At 40.4% G+C, this 15,818-nt stretch overlaps 1 protein-coding gene across 4 annotated transcripts; it reads left to right on the plus strand.

The window, feature by feature from the left end:
- The first annotated feature begins 4,217 nt into the window (after positions 1-4,217).
- On the plus strand, positions 4,218-15,705 carry LOC121578260 (SRSF protein kinase 2). 4 transcript variants are annotated; one of them, XM_041892487.2, is made up of 16 exons: positions 4,350-4,380; positions 4,683-4,734; positions 7,183-7,563; positions 7,674-7,782; positions 7,896-7,983; positions 8,172-8,259; positions 8,387-8,493; positions 8,637-8,802; positions 9,061-9,086; positions 9,236-9,292; positions 9,826-10,198; positions 12,004-12,101; positions 13,829-13,936; positions 14,017-14,086; positions 14,207-14,299; positions 14,494-15,705. In XM_041892487.2, exons 3-16 carry the CDS (start codon positions 7,296-7,298, stop codon positions 14,676-14,678), a joined length of 1,836 nt encoding a protein of 611 aa, XP_041748421.1. In that variant the 5' UTR covers positions 4,350-4,380; positions 4,683-4,734; positions 7,183-7,295; the 3' UTR covers positions 14,679-15,705. The 4 variants fall into 4 exon arrangements, with proteins under 4 accessions (XP_041748423.2, XP_041748421.1, XP_041748422.1 ...); XM_041892489.2 differs by lacking the exon at positions 7,183-7,563 and having other exon boundaries at positions 4,218-4,380; XM_041892488.2 differs by lacking the exon at positions 9,236-9,292.
- Positions 15,706-15,818: the final 113 nt, after the last annotated feature.

The raw sequence follows: 15,818 nt of genomic DNA on the forward strand, positions 1-15,818 counted from the left end.
GGGTTGAGGTCAGAGCTCTGTGCAGGCCAGTCAAGTTCTTCCACACTGATCTTGACAAACCACTTCTGTATGGACCTCGCTTTGTGTACGGCGGCACTGTCATGCTGAAACAGGAAAGGGCCTTCCCCAAACTGTTGTCACAAAGTTGGATGCACAGAATCGTCTAGAATGTCACTGTATGCTGTAGCGTTAAGATTTCCCTTCACTGGAACAAAGGGGCCAAGCCCGAACCATGAAAAACAGCCCCAGACCATTATTCCTCCTCCACCAAACTTTACAGTTGGCACGATGCATTGGGGCAGGTAGCGTTCTCCTGGCATCCGCCAAACACAGATTCGGACTGCCTGATGGTGAAACATGATTCATCCCTCCAGAGAACGCGTTTCCACTGCTCCAGAGTTCAATGGCGGCGAGCTTAACACCACCCCAGCCGACGCTTGGTGATCTTAAGCTTGTGTGCGGCTGCTCGGCCATGGAAACCCATTTCATGAAGCTCCCGACTAACAGTTATTGTGCTGACGTTGCTTCCAGAGGCAGTTTGGAACTCGGTAGTGAGTGTTGCAACCCGAGAACAGACGATTTTTACGCGCTATGCGCTTCAGCGGTCAGGTTCTGTGAGCTTGTGTGGCCTACCACTTCGCGACTGAGCCGTTGTTGCTCCTAGATGTTTCCACTTCACAATAACAGTACTTACAGTTGACCGGGGAAGCTCTAGCAGGGCAGAAATTTGACCAACTGACTTGTTGGAAAGGTGGCATCCTATTACAGTGCCATGTTGAAAGTCACTGAGCTCTTCAGTAAGGCCATTCCACTGCCAATGTTTGTCAATGGAGATTGCATGGCTGTGTGCTTGATTTTATACACCTGCCAGTAACGGGTGTGGCTGAAATAGCCGAATCCACTAATTTGAAGGGGTGTCCACATACTATTGTATACAGTTGAAGTCGGAAGTTTACATACACCTTGGCCAAATACATTTAAACTCTGTTTTTCACAATTCCTGACATTTAATCCCAGTACATATTCCCTGTCTTAGGTCAGTTAGGATCACCACTTTATTTTAAGAATGTGAAATGTCAGAATAATAGTAGAGAGAATTATTGATTTCAGCTTTTATTTCTTTCATCACATTCCCAGTGGGTCAGAAGTTTATATACACTCAATTAGTATTTGGTAGCATTGCCTTTAAATTGTTTAACTTGGGTCAAACGTTTCGGGTAGCCTTCCACAAGCTTCCCACAATAAGCTGGGTGAATTTTGGCCCATTCCTCCTGACAGAGCTGGTGTAACTGAGTCAGGTTTGTAGGCCTCCTTGCCCACACATTTTCTATAGGATTGAGGTCAGGGCTTTGTGATGGCCACTCCAATACCTTGACTTTATTGTCGTTAAGCCATTTTGCCACAATTTTGGAAGTATGCTTGGGGTCATTGTCCATTTGGAATACCCATTTGCAACCAAGCTTTAACATCCTGACTGATGTCTTGAGATGTTGCTTCAATATATCCACATACTTTTCCTTCCTCATTATGCCATCTATTTTGTGAAGTACACTGGTCCCTCCTGCAGCAAAGCACCCCCACAGCATGATGCTGCCACCCCCGTGCTTCACGGTTGGGATGGTGTTCTTCGGCATGCAAGCAACCCCCTTTTTCCTCCAAACATAACAATGGTCATTATGGCCAAACAGTTCTATTTTTGTTTCATCAGACCATAGAACATTTATCCTAAAAGTACGATCTTTGTCCCCATGTGCAGTTGCAAACCGTAGTCTGGCTTTTTTATGGCGGTTTTGGAGCAGTGGCTTCTTCATTGCTGAGCGGCCTTTCAGGTTATGTCGATATAGGACTCGTTTTACTGTGGATATAGATACTTTTGTACCTGTTTCCTCCAGCATCTTCACAAGGTCCTTTGCTGTTGTTCTGGGATTGATTTGCACTTTTAGCACCAAAGTACGTTCATCTCTAGGAGACAGAATGCGTCTCCTTCCTGAGCGGTATGACGGTTGCGTGGTCCCATGGTGTTTATACTTGCGTACTATTGTTTGTACAGCTGAACGTGGTACCTTCAGGCATTTGGAAATTGCTCCCAAGGATGTACCAGACTTGTGGAGGTCTACAATTTTTTTCTGAGGTCTTGGCTTATTTCTTTTGATTTTCCCATGATGTCAAGCAAAGAGGCACTGAGTTTGAAGGTAGGCCTTGAAATACATCCACAGGTACACCTCCAATTGACTCAAATTATGTCAATTAGCCTATCAGAAGCTTCTAAAGCCATGACATCGTTTTCTGGAATTTTCCAAGCTGTTTAAAGGCACAGTCAACATAGTGTATGTAAACTTCTGACCTACTGGAATTATGATACAGTGAATTATAAGTGAAATAATCTGTCTGTAAACAATTGTTGAAAAAATTACTTGTGTCATGCACAAAGTAGATGTCCTAACCGACTTGCCAAAACTGTAGTTTGTTAACAATAAATTTGTGGAGTGGTTGGAAAACAAGTTTTAATGACTCCAACCTAAGTGTATGAAAACTTCTGACTTCAACTGTACGTAGCTAATAATGATCTTTCATTTTTACTGAGGATAACAGACTCATGAATGTCATGGCTTTTCATCTATTGACATGTTTTACAGCTGAAAATATTCCTTTATTCTCAAGTACCTTTAGTGGAATGTTATATGGTTTAAAATGTTGGTGTTTTCCCATTCAATAGTTAGTGTGTGAAGTTCTTCCAGCTAGTCTAAACCTGAAACTGATGACCAAACTGCTGTGCATTGGGGGTCGTAAATGTATTTTTCAGGTGATGTAACTTATGTCTGTAAAACATAAATGAATATACATTTAGCTCAAAGCAAATTTATCCAGAATATATATTGTATATTTATGAACTTATAATATTTTGTATCTTTTTGTGAAATACACTTCTGTCATAAAGCCCATATAATTCTCAGCACCAGCAAGATAAGTGTGGTGTTAACTGACATTTACAAGTGTATTCGTTTTTTGGAGTAATGCCTCAAATGAGTTATATTGATTGACTGGAATGGTTTAAGACATATTGACTGATCTGTTTTTTCTCATCATATTTTCTTCATCCCATTACGCTATGACCATATTTCAAAGGGATGAGAAATACTGTACATTTTCTGTGTGAGGAGGATGGGGTGCATTCATTGATCTTTTTAAATAAAGTGTTGTCATGGTTAATTCAACACGTTGAACTGGAATCTTTAAAAGAAAATACAGTATACTGATTTTCATGTATTTACAATGTAATGACTGTGAGTGATTTGCCTCAATTAAATATAATATGTATCATAGGACATTTCATCAGTTCATCCTTATTAGCCTAATTCAAATGGCTTTGGCTTTGCTTGAAGAATTTGACACAATTTGACAGATTACTTTTTTTCCAGAGGTGCAAAGTAACTAATTACAAATACTCTTGTTACTGTAATTGAGTAGCTTTTCCGAGTAATTTTACTTCTACTTGAGTAAAATGTAATTAAAGTAACAGTACTTCTGCTTGAATACTCTTTCCACCCCTTGAGAGAGTTTGTGAGTGAGGGAAAGTGAGTGAGTAAAATGTGTAAACCTAACCTTAACCCTAACTTTTAACATACTGCTAACCTTATGCCTAACCCTAACCTTGAATTAAGACCAAAAAACATGAATGTTTAAAATATAGCAATTTTGACTTTGTGGCTGTGTTATCTAGTGCAGGGGTATTTTATAAATCATTTTCTTGCCCAGGGACCCCCTCCCAGGCAAACCGGCGACCCCATCATATGTTTTCTCATCAGGTGAATGATAATGGCACGGAGAAGTAATCAACATTTTAAAATGAATAGATTTGGTAGATCGTTTCATTATTTTAACCTCCCCACATTATAATTGGAAGCGGAAGTGTAAACTCCAACATAACCTATTTGCTAGAAAGGTAACTCCAAACACATTTTCGCTAAGAGCAGCTGTTTAAACAAAGGTTAGCAATGTTTTGGCAAAAATGTATGTCCAAGTTAAGAACGTTTACCAACAGCCAATGCACTAGTATGTTTGTAATTCAAAATTAATGTATTATGTTGTTGCTAGCGATATTCATAAAAACATTGAAACCCCCTGCAGCGGGCAGCGGAGACCCGGTTGAATACCACTGATTCTAGTGGAAAGTGGAAACCAGTGTCTTGCCAGCTACCCGCACAGCTCAACTCAGCTCCCGCACAGCTCAACTCAGCTCATGTTATTTTCAGAACATGTGATTTTCAGAACATGTGCTGTGCGTATGGGCAGGCACTCACGCGGAGCAAACATTTGCGAGGAAGGAACCGTCCCTCAGCTGCCAGAGAAATCAGAGGACTCCGTTTTTCACAATTATATGTAAGTATTTGGGTAAATATGACATTGTTCTTTCACAGTTACAGGGTGTAATAAAGTTTATAACCAATTGTTATTTGATATGTCACATTGTAACAACTGCATAAACTTGAAGTCGGTCGTTGATATCAGCTTCAAAGCAATGACTAACGGCAACAAATACACAACTTTTGTCGAGAACAGACTCAGGCTACCTAACGACTATTATTCGCCCGCTAATTTCCGTTTTGCCTTAGCTAGTTAGTTAAACAAATCAGTTATACAAATGTAAATAATCTGTTACAAAATATTTTCTTTTTCTTTAGAGGACAGGTTTGCTGGACTTGGCAGTGCGGAATTGGTCAAAAGCAGGACCAGGTTTGACTTTTTTGTTTTCTACATGCAATTTTCTTACCAAACAACTCTGACTGGGGGTTGTGTTTGACACCTTCATGACTTGACTGAGACGGCCGTATCTAGCTGTAGTTGTGACATGTTTACAAGATTGACTCAGCTAGAGAGCATGCACTCAGTCAATAGTTACAGGCCAGCTTTGAAGCGCTATTTACGTTGACAAGCCATTCATCGAAACCCAGCTAAAAATAAACTGTCTCTTGCACATTCACTGGACCCTTTAAAATGTAATTGCAGGCAGTATCTAGAATGATCATATTTACTAAATATAGAATTTGAATAGGCTTTACTCTTTTGTAGGTACAGGAGCTGCCAAAATAAAGGAAACACTTCAGTAAATGAGGAATACGAAGTACAGTGCCTTCAGAAAGTATTCATACCCCTTGACTTACTCCACATTGTGTTACAGCCTGAATTCAAAATGATTCAATTAAAATAAAAACCTAACCCATCTATACACAATACCCCATAATGACAGATTTATTGAAAGTCTAAATTAAATATATAATTTACATAAGTATTCACACCCCTGAGTCAATACTTTACAGAAGCACCTTTGGCAGCGATTACAGCTGTGAGTCTTTCTGGGCAAGTCTCTAATAGCTTTCCACACCTGGATTGTACAACATTTGCCCATTACTCTTCTCAAAATTCTTCAAGCTCTGTCAAATTGATTGTTGATCATTGCTAGACAACCATTTTCGCCATAGATTTTCAAGTAGATTTAAGTCAAAGCTAACTCAGCCACTCAGGAACATTCACAGTCTTCTTGATAAGCAACTCCAGTGTAGATTTGGCCTTGTGTTTTCTGTTATTGTCCTGCTGAAAGGTGAATTCATCTACCAGTGTCTGGTGGAAAGCAGACTGAACCAGGCTTTCCTCTAGAATTATGCCTGTGTTTAGCTCCATTCCGTAAATGTTTTATCCTGGAAAAACTCCCCATTCCTTAATCATAACATGATGCAGCCAACACTAAGCTTAAAAATATGGAGTGGTACTCAGTAATATATTGGATTTGCCCCAAACATAAAATGGTGTATTCAGGACAAAAAGTTAAGTGCTTTTCTAAATGTACTTTAGTGCCTTGTTGCAAACAGGATGCATGTTTTGGAATATTTTTATTATGTACAGGCTTTCTTCTTTTCACTCTTCTCAATTAGGTTAGTATTGTGGAGTAACTACAATGTTGTTGATCAATCCTCAGTTTTCTCATATCACAGCCATTAAACTCTAACGGTTTTGAAGTCACCATTGGCCTCATGGTGAAATCCCTGAGCGGTTTCCTTCCTCTCTGGAGGTAGGAAGGACGCCTGTATCTTTGTTGTGACTGGGTGTATTGATACAGTGCATTCGGAATGTATTCAGACCCCTTTGCTTTTTCCACATTTTGTTATGTTACAGCCTTTCCCCTCAATCTACACACAATACCCCCATAATGATAACAAAAACAAGTTTAGAAAATTTTGCAAATACAAAACTGAAATATCACATTTACGTAAGTATTCAGACCCTTTACTCAGTACTTTGTTGAAGCACCTTTGGCAGAAATTACAGCCTCAAGTCTTCTTAGGTATGACGCTACAAACTTGGCAAACCTATATTTGGGAAGTATTTCCCCATTCTTCACTGCAGATCCTCTAAAGCTCTGTCAGGTTGGATGGGAAGCGTCAATACACAGCTATTTTCAGGTCTCTCCAGAGATGTTTGATCAGGTTCAAGTCTGGGCTCTGGCTGGGCCAGTCAAGGACATTCAAAGACTTGTCCCGAAGCCACTCCTGCGTTGTTTTGGCTATGTGCTTATGGTCTTTCATCTTTTGGAAGATGAACCTTCACCCCAGTCTGAGGTACTGAGCGCTCTGGAGCAGGTTTTCATCAAGGATCTCTCTGTACTTTCCCTCGATCCTGACTAGTTTCCCAGTGCCTGCCGATGGAAAAACATACCCACAGCATGATATTGTGTGTAGGCTAGTGACAAAACATCTCAATTTAATCAATTTTCAATTTGGGCTGTAACACAACAAAATGTGGAAAAAGTCAAGAGGTGTGAATACTTTGTGAAAGCAGGTGCTTCCACACAGATATGGTGAGTTAATTAAGTAATTAACATCCCATCATGCTTAGGGTCATGTATAAAATTGCCCAGTTGCCCATTATTTTGGGTACCATGGCTAGAAGAGATCTCATGACTTTAAAAGAGGGGTTGAAGCTTTTCTGGTGGTTTGTGGTGGCCCAATGCCCTGTTAAGACACTTTATGTTGGTGTCTCCATTATTTTGGCAGTTATCTGTACATTGGCCATGTTGTGTTGCCTGATTTAACCTCATAGATCCTATGTATGAATGCCTAGGAGGTCAACTTATAATAGTGTGAAAGTGTTTCATGAACAGTTTGTCTGTTTTTCTTTTTGTCGTAGGCCTTCTGCGTGTACCATCTTCATCTCCATTTTCTTCAATTCTGCTCTTGTATGGCCTGTGCTGTCTAGGCTAGAAGGCATCGGCTCTCTGTTCTATTGTGTGTCCTTTGACAATGTCCAATGTGCCTTCATCTAGATATGCAGCTGCGATATCAGCCCTTTCCCTCAGTTTACCTGCTGTTAACCCCAACCCACCCCTTACCCTCAGTTCATCCACTGCCCCCGACCCACCGCTTACCCCCAAATCCCTTACCCCTAAACCACTAGTGGCCCCTACCCCCAAACCACCCCTTACCATCAAACTACCATCATATCCCCCTTCACCTGAGATTTTGGGATCAGATGACGAGGAACAGGAGAATCCATCTGATTACTGTATAGGTACTTCACCAGTGTGCTGAATATCACCAAACAACAGTACAATAATGTGTGGTAGGAGATTATTATACAGTTTATTGTTGATCAGAAAGAGGTTTCACTGTTCATTGTAGGTGGCTACTACCCGGTGGAAATTGGAGCAATATTAATTGACCGTTACCAGGTGGTGAAGAAGCTGGGATGGGGCCACTTCTCCACTGTGTGGCTAGGCTGGGACATTGAGTAAGTATAATAGTTACTGATAACATTGTTTTTGTTATTGATTGACCTTCGGTTTCATATTGTGATTATGACAGCTAAAGCAAGTGATTCACATTGTTTATTTGTATGCGCAGGAAGAGGCGTTTTGTGGCTCTGAAGGTGGTAAAGAGTGCTCCAACCTTCACAGAGACTGCTTTGGATGAGATCAAGCTTCTGAAATGTGTCAGTATTATATACCCATGTTCAACCATTTATTCTCTGCTATATAGGCCTAATCAGTGTAATACCTTCCTTGTTCATCAACCAGAGCCAAGCTTATTAGGAACTATTGTGTTTTATTAGTTGCACAATGGTGATAATGAAAAGTAATGTTTACTCCCCAGTTATGTCCTGTTATCAATTGCATTTAGGTAAGGGACAGTGACCCATCAGACCCTAAACGAGACACTGTTGTGCAGCTTATCGATGACTTCAAAGTCTCTGGAGTCAATGGGGAGCGTATCCTTTTAAAAGCCATCCACATGTTATCATTTTACCCATTATCTATTTCTCATACAATATGTGTCATATGTTAACTTGCACATTTTGAGTGAAATGGTTTCTCCTTAATTCAGCTATGTGCCAGATGTATGCATGGTTCTTGAAGTGCTGGGTCACCAGTTGCTGAAGTGGATCATCAAATCCAACTACACTGGCCTTCCCCTGCCCTGCGTAAAGAGCATCCTCAGACAGGTGGTGTCTTTCCCCTGTGATCTCCAAATCCTCTCTCTACCGTTTTATCATCCAGAGCAGCTTTTGTGAACGGATGATCTCCTTTGTGTGTTCCCTGGTGTCATGTAGCCACAGTATATCACCATTGTTGTCTCATATCACAGGTTTTCCAGGGCTTAGATTACTTGCACACTAAATGCAAGATTATCCACACAGACATCAAGCCAGAGAACATCCTTTTGAGAGTGGATGAGGTTTACGTCCAGGAGTTGGCAGCCGACACCAAGCTACGGGAGCTGCCGGTGTCTCCTGCTCCCACAAGCTGTTCAGGTTAGGATTGCTCTCTATTCCATGTTGGCATACATGTCATTAAGTACATATTCCTCTGTCTGTTTTTTACTTATTTTATTTTTAGATGGAGGGAAATGGAAAAGATTTGTTATGGAGATGCAATAACGATGCTGAATATTAGGAGTGGATGATTAACAAGGTTAATATTACTTCAATAGATTTAGATTTTTGTTCTCTATGATTTGATTTCATGCTCTCTTGTGCCCTGCTGATCTCTTCATCTACTACTGATGCCAGCAAATACCAGTCTAAGAGAGAAGCAGGTATGTCAATCAACGCTTTGTCTTGTTGTCTCAAAGCATAAACCAACCATACTGCTACAAAGGGGGAAACATAGTTTCTGGTAATCTTTTGATGACCTCATCTGTCACCTATGTCTCTCTTACCCCTCCTATCATAACTTTGGTATTAGATTGTGTCAAACTTGTTGGGGAAGTTGACTGTGGCTTTCCAGACTCTTGGGGTTTGGGTAAGATGGCCTTGGCATTGTGGGTGTGTGCTGATTCACTGCATATTGGCCCTAGGAAGGTCCTTCTGAAGGAAAGCATTGATCTGTGAATCTAAAAATGTGCTATGTTATTTGTTTTGGCTGTTGTCAATAGTTACGGTATTGTTTTTAGGTTTTCTACTCATTCAACCATGAAAACAGAGCAGTGGTGTGTGTGTGTGTGTGTGTGTGTTATGAGAAATGTGTATTAATCATTAACTTGCACATTAACTGCATTTCTGAATGAAGATGCACAGTCTACTCATTGCTATTTGTATTCATTCAGTATGTATAACTACACCTTTGCATTTGTAGTGAAATTGTTCACCTTGATCAACTCACTGAAAATTAGCATGCACTGCATGAAAAAGGGATTTGTGGTACTGATATTTAATGAAATGTACCATATTTGCAGAGATTGTTAGAAAAAAATTTTTTAACACTGTTGCGTGCTGCAAAATGAGAGATGGCCCATTTTTAAGTTTCCCATCATACTCCTGTGACTGTGTTCATAGACCGGGAAGGTCTCCAGGATCCCGAGGGCCAGGTTGTCGAGAAAGGAGAACAAACATCAACAGCCGCAGCAGGGCGAGGACACTTTAGTTGACCGTCAGAAGAGGGCGAAACCTCATGTGTCATTCTCTAATATCACCACTCCATGTAGCACTCCTAGTTCCACCTCTTCCTCTAAGTCTTCAGGTCCTGTGTGTGCTACTTGGAGACAGACCCTGCTGCATGAAGAAGCAATGGGCTCTGACAGCAAGGAGTCAGCCTTGTCACCGATGGAAGATGCACCATCATTGACTACAATGTCTCTCTGCTCTAGACAATCTGCAGTGTTACATCATTCTACCCAGAGAGACAACCAGCCCTCATCACCATCACATGGTCAGTCTTGCTCTGGAGGCGGCTGTATGGAGTATATTGTCACAGCATATTTCCGTGTAGTATACGTCAGAATACCTGTCCAGTCTTTCAATTGAACTTCAATGATTTGCAATATAGTATTTCATGCATATGCTGATGATTATGTTTAATTACACTGAGTGTACAAAACATGAGGAACACCTTCCTGATATTGAGTTGCAACCCCTTTTGCCCTCATAACAGCCTAATTCGTTGGGGCATGGACTCTACAAGGTGTCAAATCATTCCACAGGGATGCTGGCCCATGTTGACTCCACTGCTTCCCACGGTTGTGTCAAGTTGGCTGGCTGTCCTTTGGGTGGTGGACCATTCTTGATACAAACGTGAAACTCTTGAGCGTGAAAAAAATAAACAGCAGCGTTGCAGTTCTTGACACACTCAAACCGGTGCGCCTGTCACCTACTACCATACCCCGTTCAAAGGCACTTAAATCTTTTGTCTTGCCCATTCACCCTCTGAATGGCACACATACACAATCCATGTCTCAATTGTCTCAAGGCTTAAAAATCCTTCTTTAACCTCTACGGGATCGATGTCCCGTATACGGGATTGTTGAGCTAATGTGCGCTAATGTGATTAGCATGACTGTTGTAAGTAGCAGCAAACTCTCCAGGACATAGACATGTCTTAAATGGGCAGAAAGCTTAAATTCTTGTTAATCTAACTGCACTGTCCAATTTACAGTAGCTATTACAGTGAAAAAATACCATGCTATTGTTTGAGGAGATTGCACAACAACAAAAACGTATCACGGCAACTGGTTTGATACATTCACCTCTGAAGGTAAATAATGTACTTACATTCAGTAATCTTGCTCTAATTTGTCATCGTGAGGGTCCCAGAGAGAAAATGTAGCATAGTTTGATAAAATCAATTTTTATATTCAAATATAGGAACTGGGTTCTACAGTTTGAACCCTTGCTGTCTCTGGCTCCACACCCACCCTGCCCGGCCATCTAGATGTGTGAAAGTTAGTGTATAAGCTAATGATCCATCATGTATGACATTCCTGGGAGTGTGTAAACTTACATTTTGTATTACCATATCATTTGTGTTGTTCACTATAGTTATGTACTTGAAAATATATCAATTGATCAATTCAGCACATTTGGGCAGACTTGATACAAAATAGTCCAGTATGCAAAGCTTCACTGGATCAATCTGAAACTTTGCGCACACACTGCTGCCATCTAGTGGCCACAATCTGAATTGCGCCTAAACTGCAATATTATATTGTGGCATTTCTCTTACATTTCAAAGATGATGGAACCAAAAAATATAATAAAGCATGTTTTTTTTGTTTGTATTATCTTTTACCAGATCTAATGTGTTATATTCTCCTACATTAATTTCACATGTCCACAAACTTCAAAGTGTTTCCTTTCAAATGTAATCAAGAATATGCATATCCTTGCTTCAGGTCCTGAGCTACAGGCAGTTAGATTTGGGTATGTCATTTTAGGCGAAAATTGGAAAAAAACAGTCCGATCCTTAACCTCTCGTCTCTCCTTCATCTACACTGATTGAAGTGGATTTCACAGGTGACATAAATAAGGGATCATAGCTTTCACCTGGTCAGTGTATCTATGTCATAGAAAGAGCAGGTGTTCCTAAGGTTTTGTATACTCCGTGTATATGAATGATATTGGATGTTGTAATACCTCATACATAGCAACCATTTTGCACCAGAGCACTCACGGCGCATCCATTATTGTAGTGGACAAGTATTCAGTAATATCTATCTGCGCCATCTGCATTTGTTTCAGGGTTCAGTGAAACAGAGCTGTTGAAGAATCTTCTGAAGCCACAGAATGCTGATGAAATCAGCATCAAGATTGCAGATCTGGGCAATGCCTGCTGGGTGGTGAGTTACTATCTGACAGACATTGTGTATTTGAATGAATATACACTACCGGTCAACATTTTTAGAACACCTACTCATTCAAAGGTATTTATTTATTTTTTACTATTTTCTACATTGTAGAATAATAGTGAAGACATCAAAACTATGAAATAACACATATGGAATCATGTAGTAACCAAAAAAGTGTTAAACAAATCAAAATATATTTTATATTTGAGATTCTTCAAATAGCCACCCTTTGCCTTGATCACAGCTTTGCACACTCTTGGCATTCTCTCAACCAGCTTCACCTGGAATGCTTTTCCAACAGTCTTGAATGAGTTCCCACATATGCTGAGCACTTGTTGGCTGCTTTTCCTTCACGCTGCGGTCCGACTCATCCCAAACCATCTCAATTTGGTTGAGGTCGGGGCATTGTGGAGGCCAGGTCATCTGATGCAGCACTCCATCACTCTCCTTCTTGGTAAAATAGCCCTTACACAGCCTGGAGGTGTGTTGGGTCATTGTCCTGTTGAAAAACAAATGATAGTCCCACTAAGCCCAAACCAGATGGGAGGTGTATCGCTGCAGAATGCTGTGGTAGCCATGCTGGTTAAGTGTGCATTGAATTCTAAATAAATCAGTGTCACCAGCAAAGCACCGTAACACCACATCCTCCATGCTTTACGGTGGGAAATACACATGCGGAGATCATCCATTCACCCACACCGCGTCTCATAAAGACATGGCGGTTGGAACCAAACGTCTCCAATTTGGACTCCAGACCAAAGGACACATTTCCGCCGGTCTAATGTCCATTGCTCGTGATTCTTGGCCCACGCAAGTCTCTTCTTATTATTGGTGTCCTTTAGTAGTGGTTTCTTTGCAGCAATTCGACCATGAAGGCCTGATTCACACAGTCCCCTCTGAACAGTTGATGTTGATGTGTCTGTTACTTGAACTCTGTGAAGCATTTATTTGTTCTGCAATTTCTGAGGCTGGTAACTAATGAACTTATCCTCTGCAGCAGAGGTAAAACTGGGTCTTCCATTCCTGTGGCAGTCCTCATGAGAGCCAGTTTCATCATAGCGCTTGATGGTTTTTATGACTGCAAAGTTCTTGAAATGTTCCATATTGACTGACCTTCATGTCTTAAAGTAATTATGGGCTTTCATTTCTCTTTGCTTATTTGAGCTGTTCTTGCCATAATATGGACTTGGTCTTTTACCAAATTGGGCAATCTTCTGTATACCCCCCGTCCCCCCCCGTCCCCCGTCACAACACAACTGATTGGCTCAAACTCATTAAGAAGGAAATAAATTATACAAATTAACTTTTAAGAAGGCTCACCTGTTAATTTTAATGTATTCCAGGTGACTACCTCATGAAGCTGGTTGAGAGAATGCCAAGAGTGTGCAAAGCTGTCATCAAGGCAAAGGGTGGCTATTTGAAGAATCGCAAATATAAAATATATTTTGATTCATTTAACACTTTTTTGGTTACTACATGATTCCATATGTGTTATTTCATAGTGTTGATGTCTTCACTATTATTCTACAATGTAGAAAATAGTAAAAATAAAGAAATACCTTTGAATGAGTAGGCGTTCTAAAACTTTTGACCGGTAGTGTATGTATTAAATAGGGTACCTTAAATGACAAAATACATTAAAATAAAATTCAACAGGCTACTATTAAGTAATTGCTCATGGTATGGAGGGCTAATTATTCACCTCTGCTCTCCTCCAGTACAAACACTTCACAGAGGACATCCAGACCTGTCAGTACCGCTCTGTGGAGGTCCTGATTGGGGCTGACTATGGCACTCCTGCAGACATCTGGAGCACAGCCTGCATGGTGAGAACCCAGGAGCACCACATCCACACTTATGACTGTCCATAATATCTATTACTAAGAACTCTTACATTTCCATACAGGCATTTGAGCTGGCCACTGGGGAATATCTGTTTGAACCCCATTCAGGGGACAACTTCTCTCGAGAGGAAGGTAAGCCTTGTCCTTTCTCCTTTCTGTCCTGTGTTTTCCTGGTGATTTTGTTCTTGCTCAAAACAAAAAACAAATGCTATAATATTTATTTTACCAGGATAGTCCTATGTCTCCTTTCAGATCACATTGCTCATATAATTGAGTTGCTGGGACCCCTTCCATCCCAGTTTGCCCTCTCAGGGAGAAACTCCAGGCGATATTTCAATCACAAAGGTATATCTATTCACATTGACTTGTGAACTGTTGTATACACTAATGGTTTCTTGTAGGATATGATTCATATTTTTGTGAAAAAGTACCCTTATTTTAGTTTCACCCACACAATGACTATCAAATTCCTTTTACATATCCTGTTCAGTCAATACCTAGTTTAATTAGGTACGATTATTTCCCTTGTTTGCTCACAGGGCAGCTGCGGCACATCTCAAGGCTGAAGCCATGGACTTTGTGTGAGATCCTGCTGGATAAATACGAGTGGCCACGGGAGCAGGCAGTTCAGTTCAGTGCCTTCCTCCTCACCATGCTGGAGCCCCTCCCAGAGAAGAGAGCCACCGCTGCCCAGTGTCTAAAACATCCCTGGATCTCCTCATAGACATCATACTGCTACCTAGTGTCTGAACCCCTCTGGATCCCCTCATGGACACACAGCTGTCTTACCGAGGCCACAGATGTTACACAGCTGAAGTCCCTTAATATGATGATGACTTCAAGGGCATTTCCACCACTTTTACACCATGTCATTATCTCCAGCACAATACCAGTGTCTAAATATGTTAAAATGGCACATTTCTACGTTTTGTAGAACAAAAAATAAATTAAAAAAGTTCTACCCGATGACATCATCAAAAGTTAAAACATTAAAAAATATATGTGCTTTCAAACACTGTGAGATTCGCGGCGACGTGGGGAGCAAGAAAATACCCTCCCTCTGGCTAGAAACTTGTTGCCGGTTTAGAAAATCAGTTTCTCTTACTTTTTAATCCTACCCTGTGATGTCACAGAGAAGTATTTTTTAGGACCTTATCTTTTTAACCACAGATCATAGAAACATGCTGTTTTCACATACCGTATGTAGACACTGGTTTGGTGCTGGTGCTAATTATGATTTTGAAAAGTCGCAGAATTGCCATTTAAGTGGGTTTGTGGGACACGGCTGATATTCAGCAAGTGTTATTTTTTTTCTGCTGATTTTCTGCAAGTGCTATTTTTCAGTTTGCTCTGGGAGAGCAATCAACTATTACTCTATTTTTTCTGGTGATTTGAAGCGTTTGATGTGGAGAGATGACATGATGATGAAACAAATCCATAGTGCTGTTTTGTCAACAAGATGCTATCCTGATTTATCTTTGTACATGCTAAATTAATGCCCCTCATAAGTTTTAACCAGTTTATGTAAAAATGTCACTGTTGAATTTTACAGCTGTCTTTAGATATTAATTTGATATTCCAGATTATTATATGTGATGGCCTGTGTTCAGATTATTCAAATTTAAACACATCAATGACCAAAATCATAAAGAAGGCAAGATTTACTGGAATACTGCCTTTTCAAAAGGACACTGGGAAGGCTTTACTTTTGTTTTTGACTTTCATTGAATAAATGTTATTTGTTTATAGAAGGCTTTCATTATCTACCACTTTTCTTAATAGAAATCGGGTTAGAATTAGACATTGTGTTGATTTAGCCAATTCATGTATGAATTCATAATACTCTGATTCACTGGACTCCTGT

This window comes from Coregonus clupeaformis, chromosome 12 (assembly GCF_020615455.1).
Source record: "Coregonus clupeaformis isolate EN_2021a chromosome 12, ASM2061545v1, whole genome shotgun sequence".
Taxonomy (NCBI): domain Eukaryota; kingdom Metazoa; phylum Chordata; class Actinopteri; order Salmoniformes; family Salmonidae; genus Coregonus; species Coregonus clupeaformis.

Excerpts from the sequence above, each read along its gene's own strand:
- LOC121578260 (XM_041892487.2), top strand. The coding sequence starts at position 7,296 with ATGTCCAATGTGCCTTCATCTAGATATGCAGCTGCGATATCAGCCCTT. Across the intron at positions 9,087-9,235 it reads CCAGTCTAAGAGAGAAGCAG|ATTGTGTCAAACTTGTTGGG; the intron begins GTATGTCAATCA and ends CTTTGGTATTAG. Across the intron at positions 9,293-9,825 it reads TCCAGACTCTTGGGGTTTGG|ACCGGGAAGGTCTCCAGGAT; the intron begins GTAAGATGGCCT and ends CTGTGTTCATAG.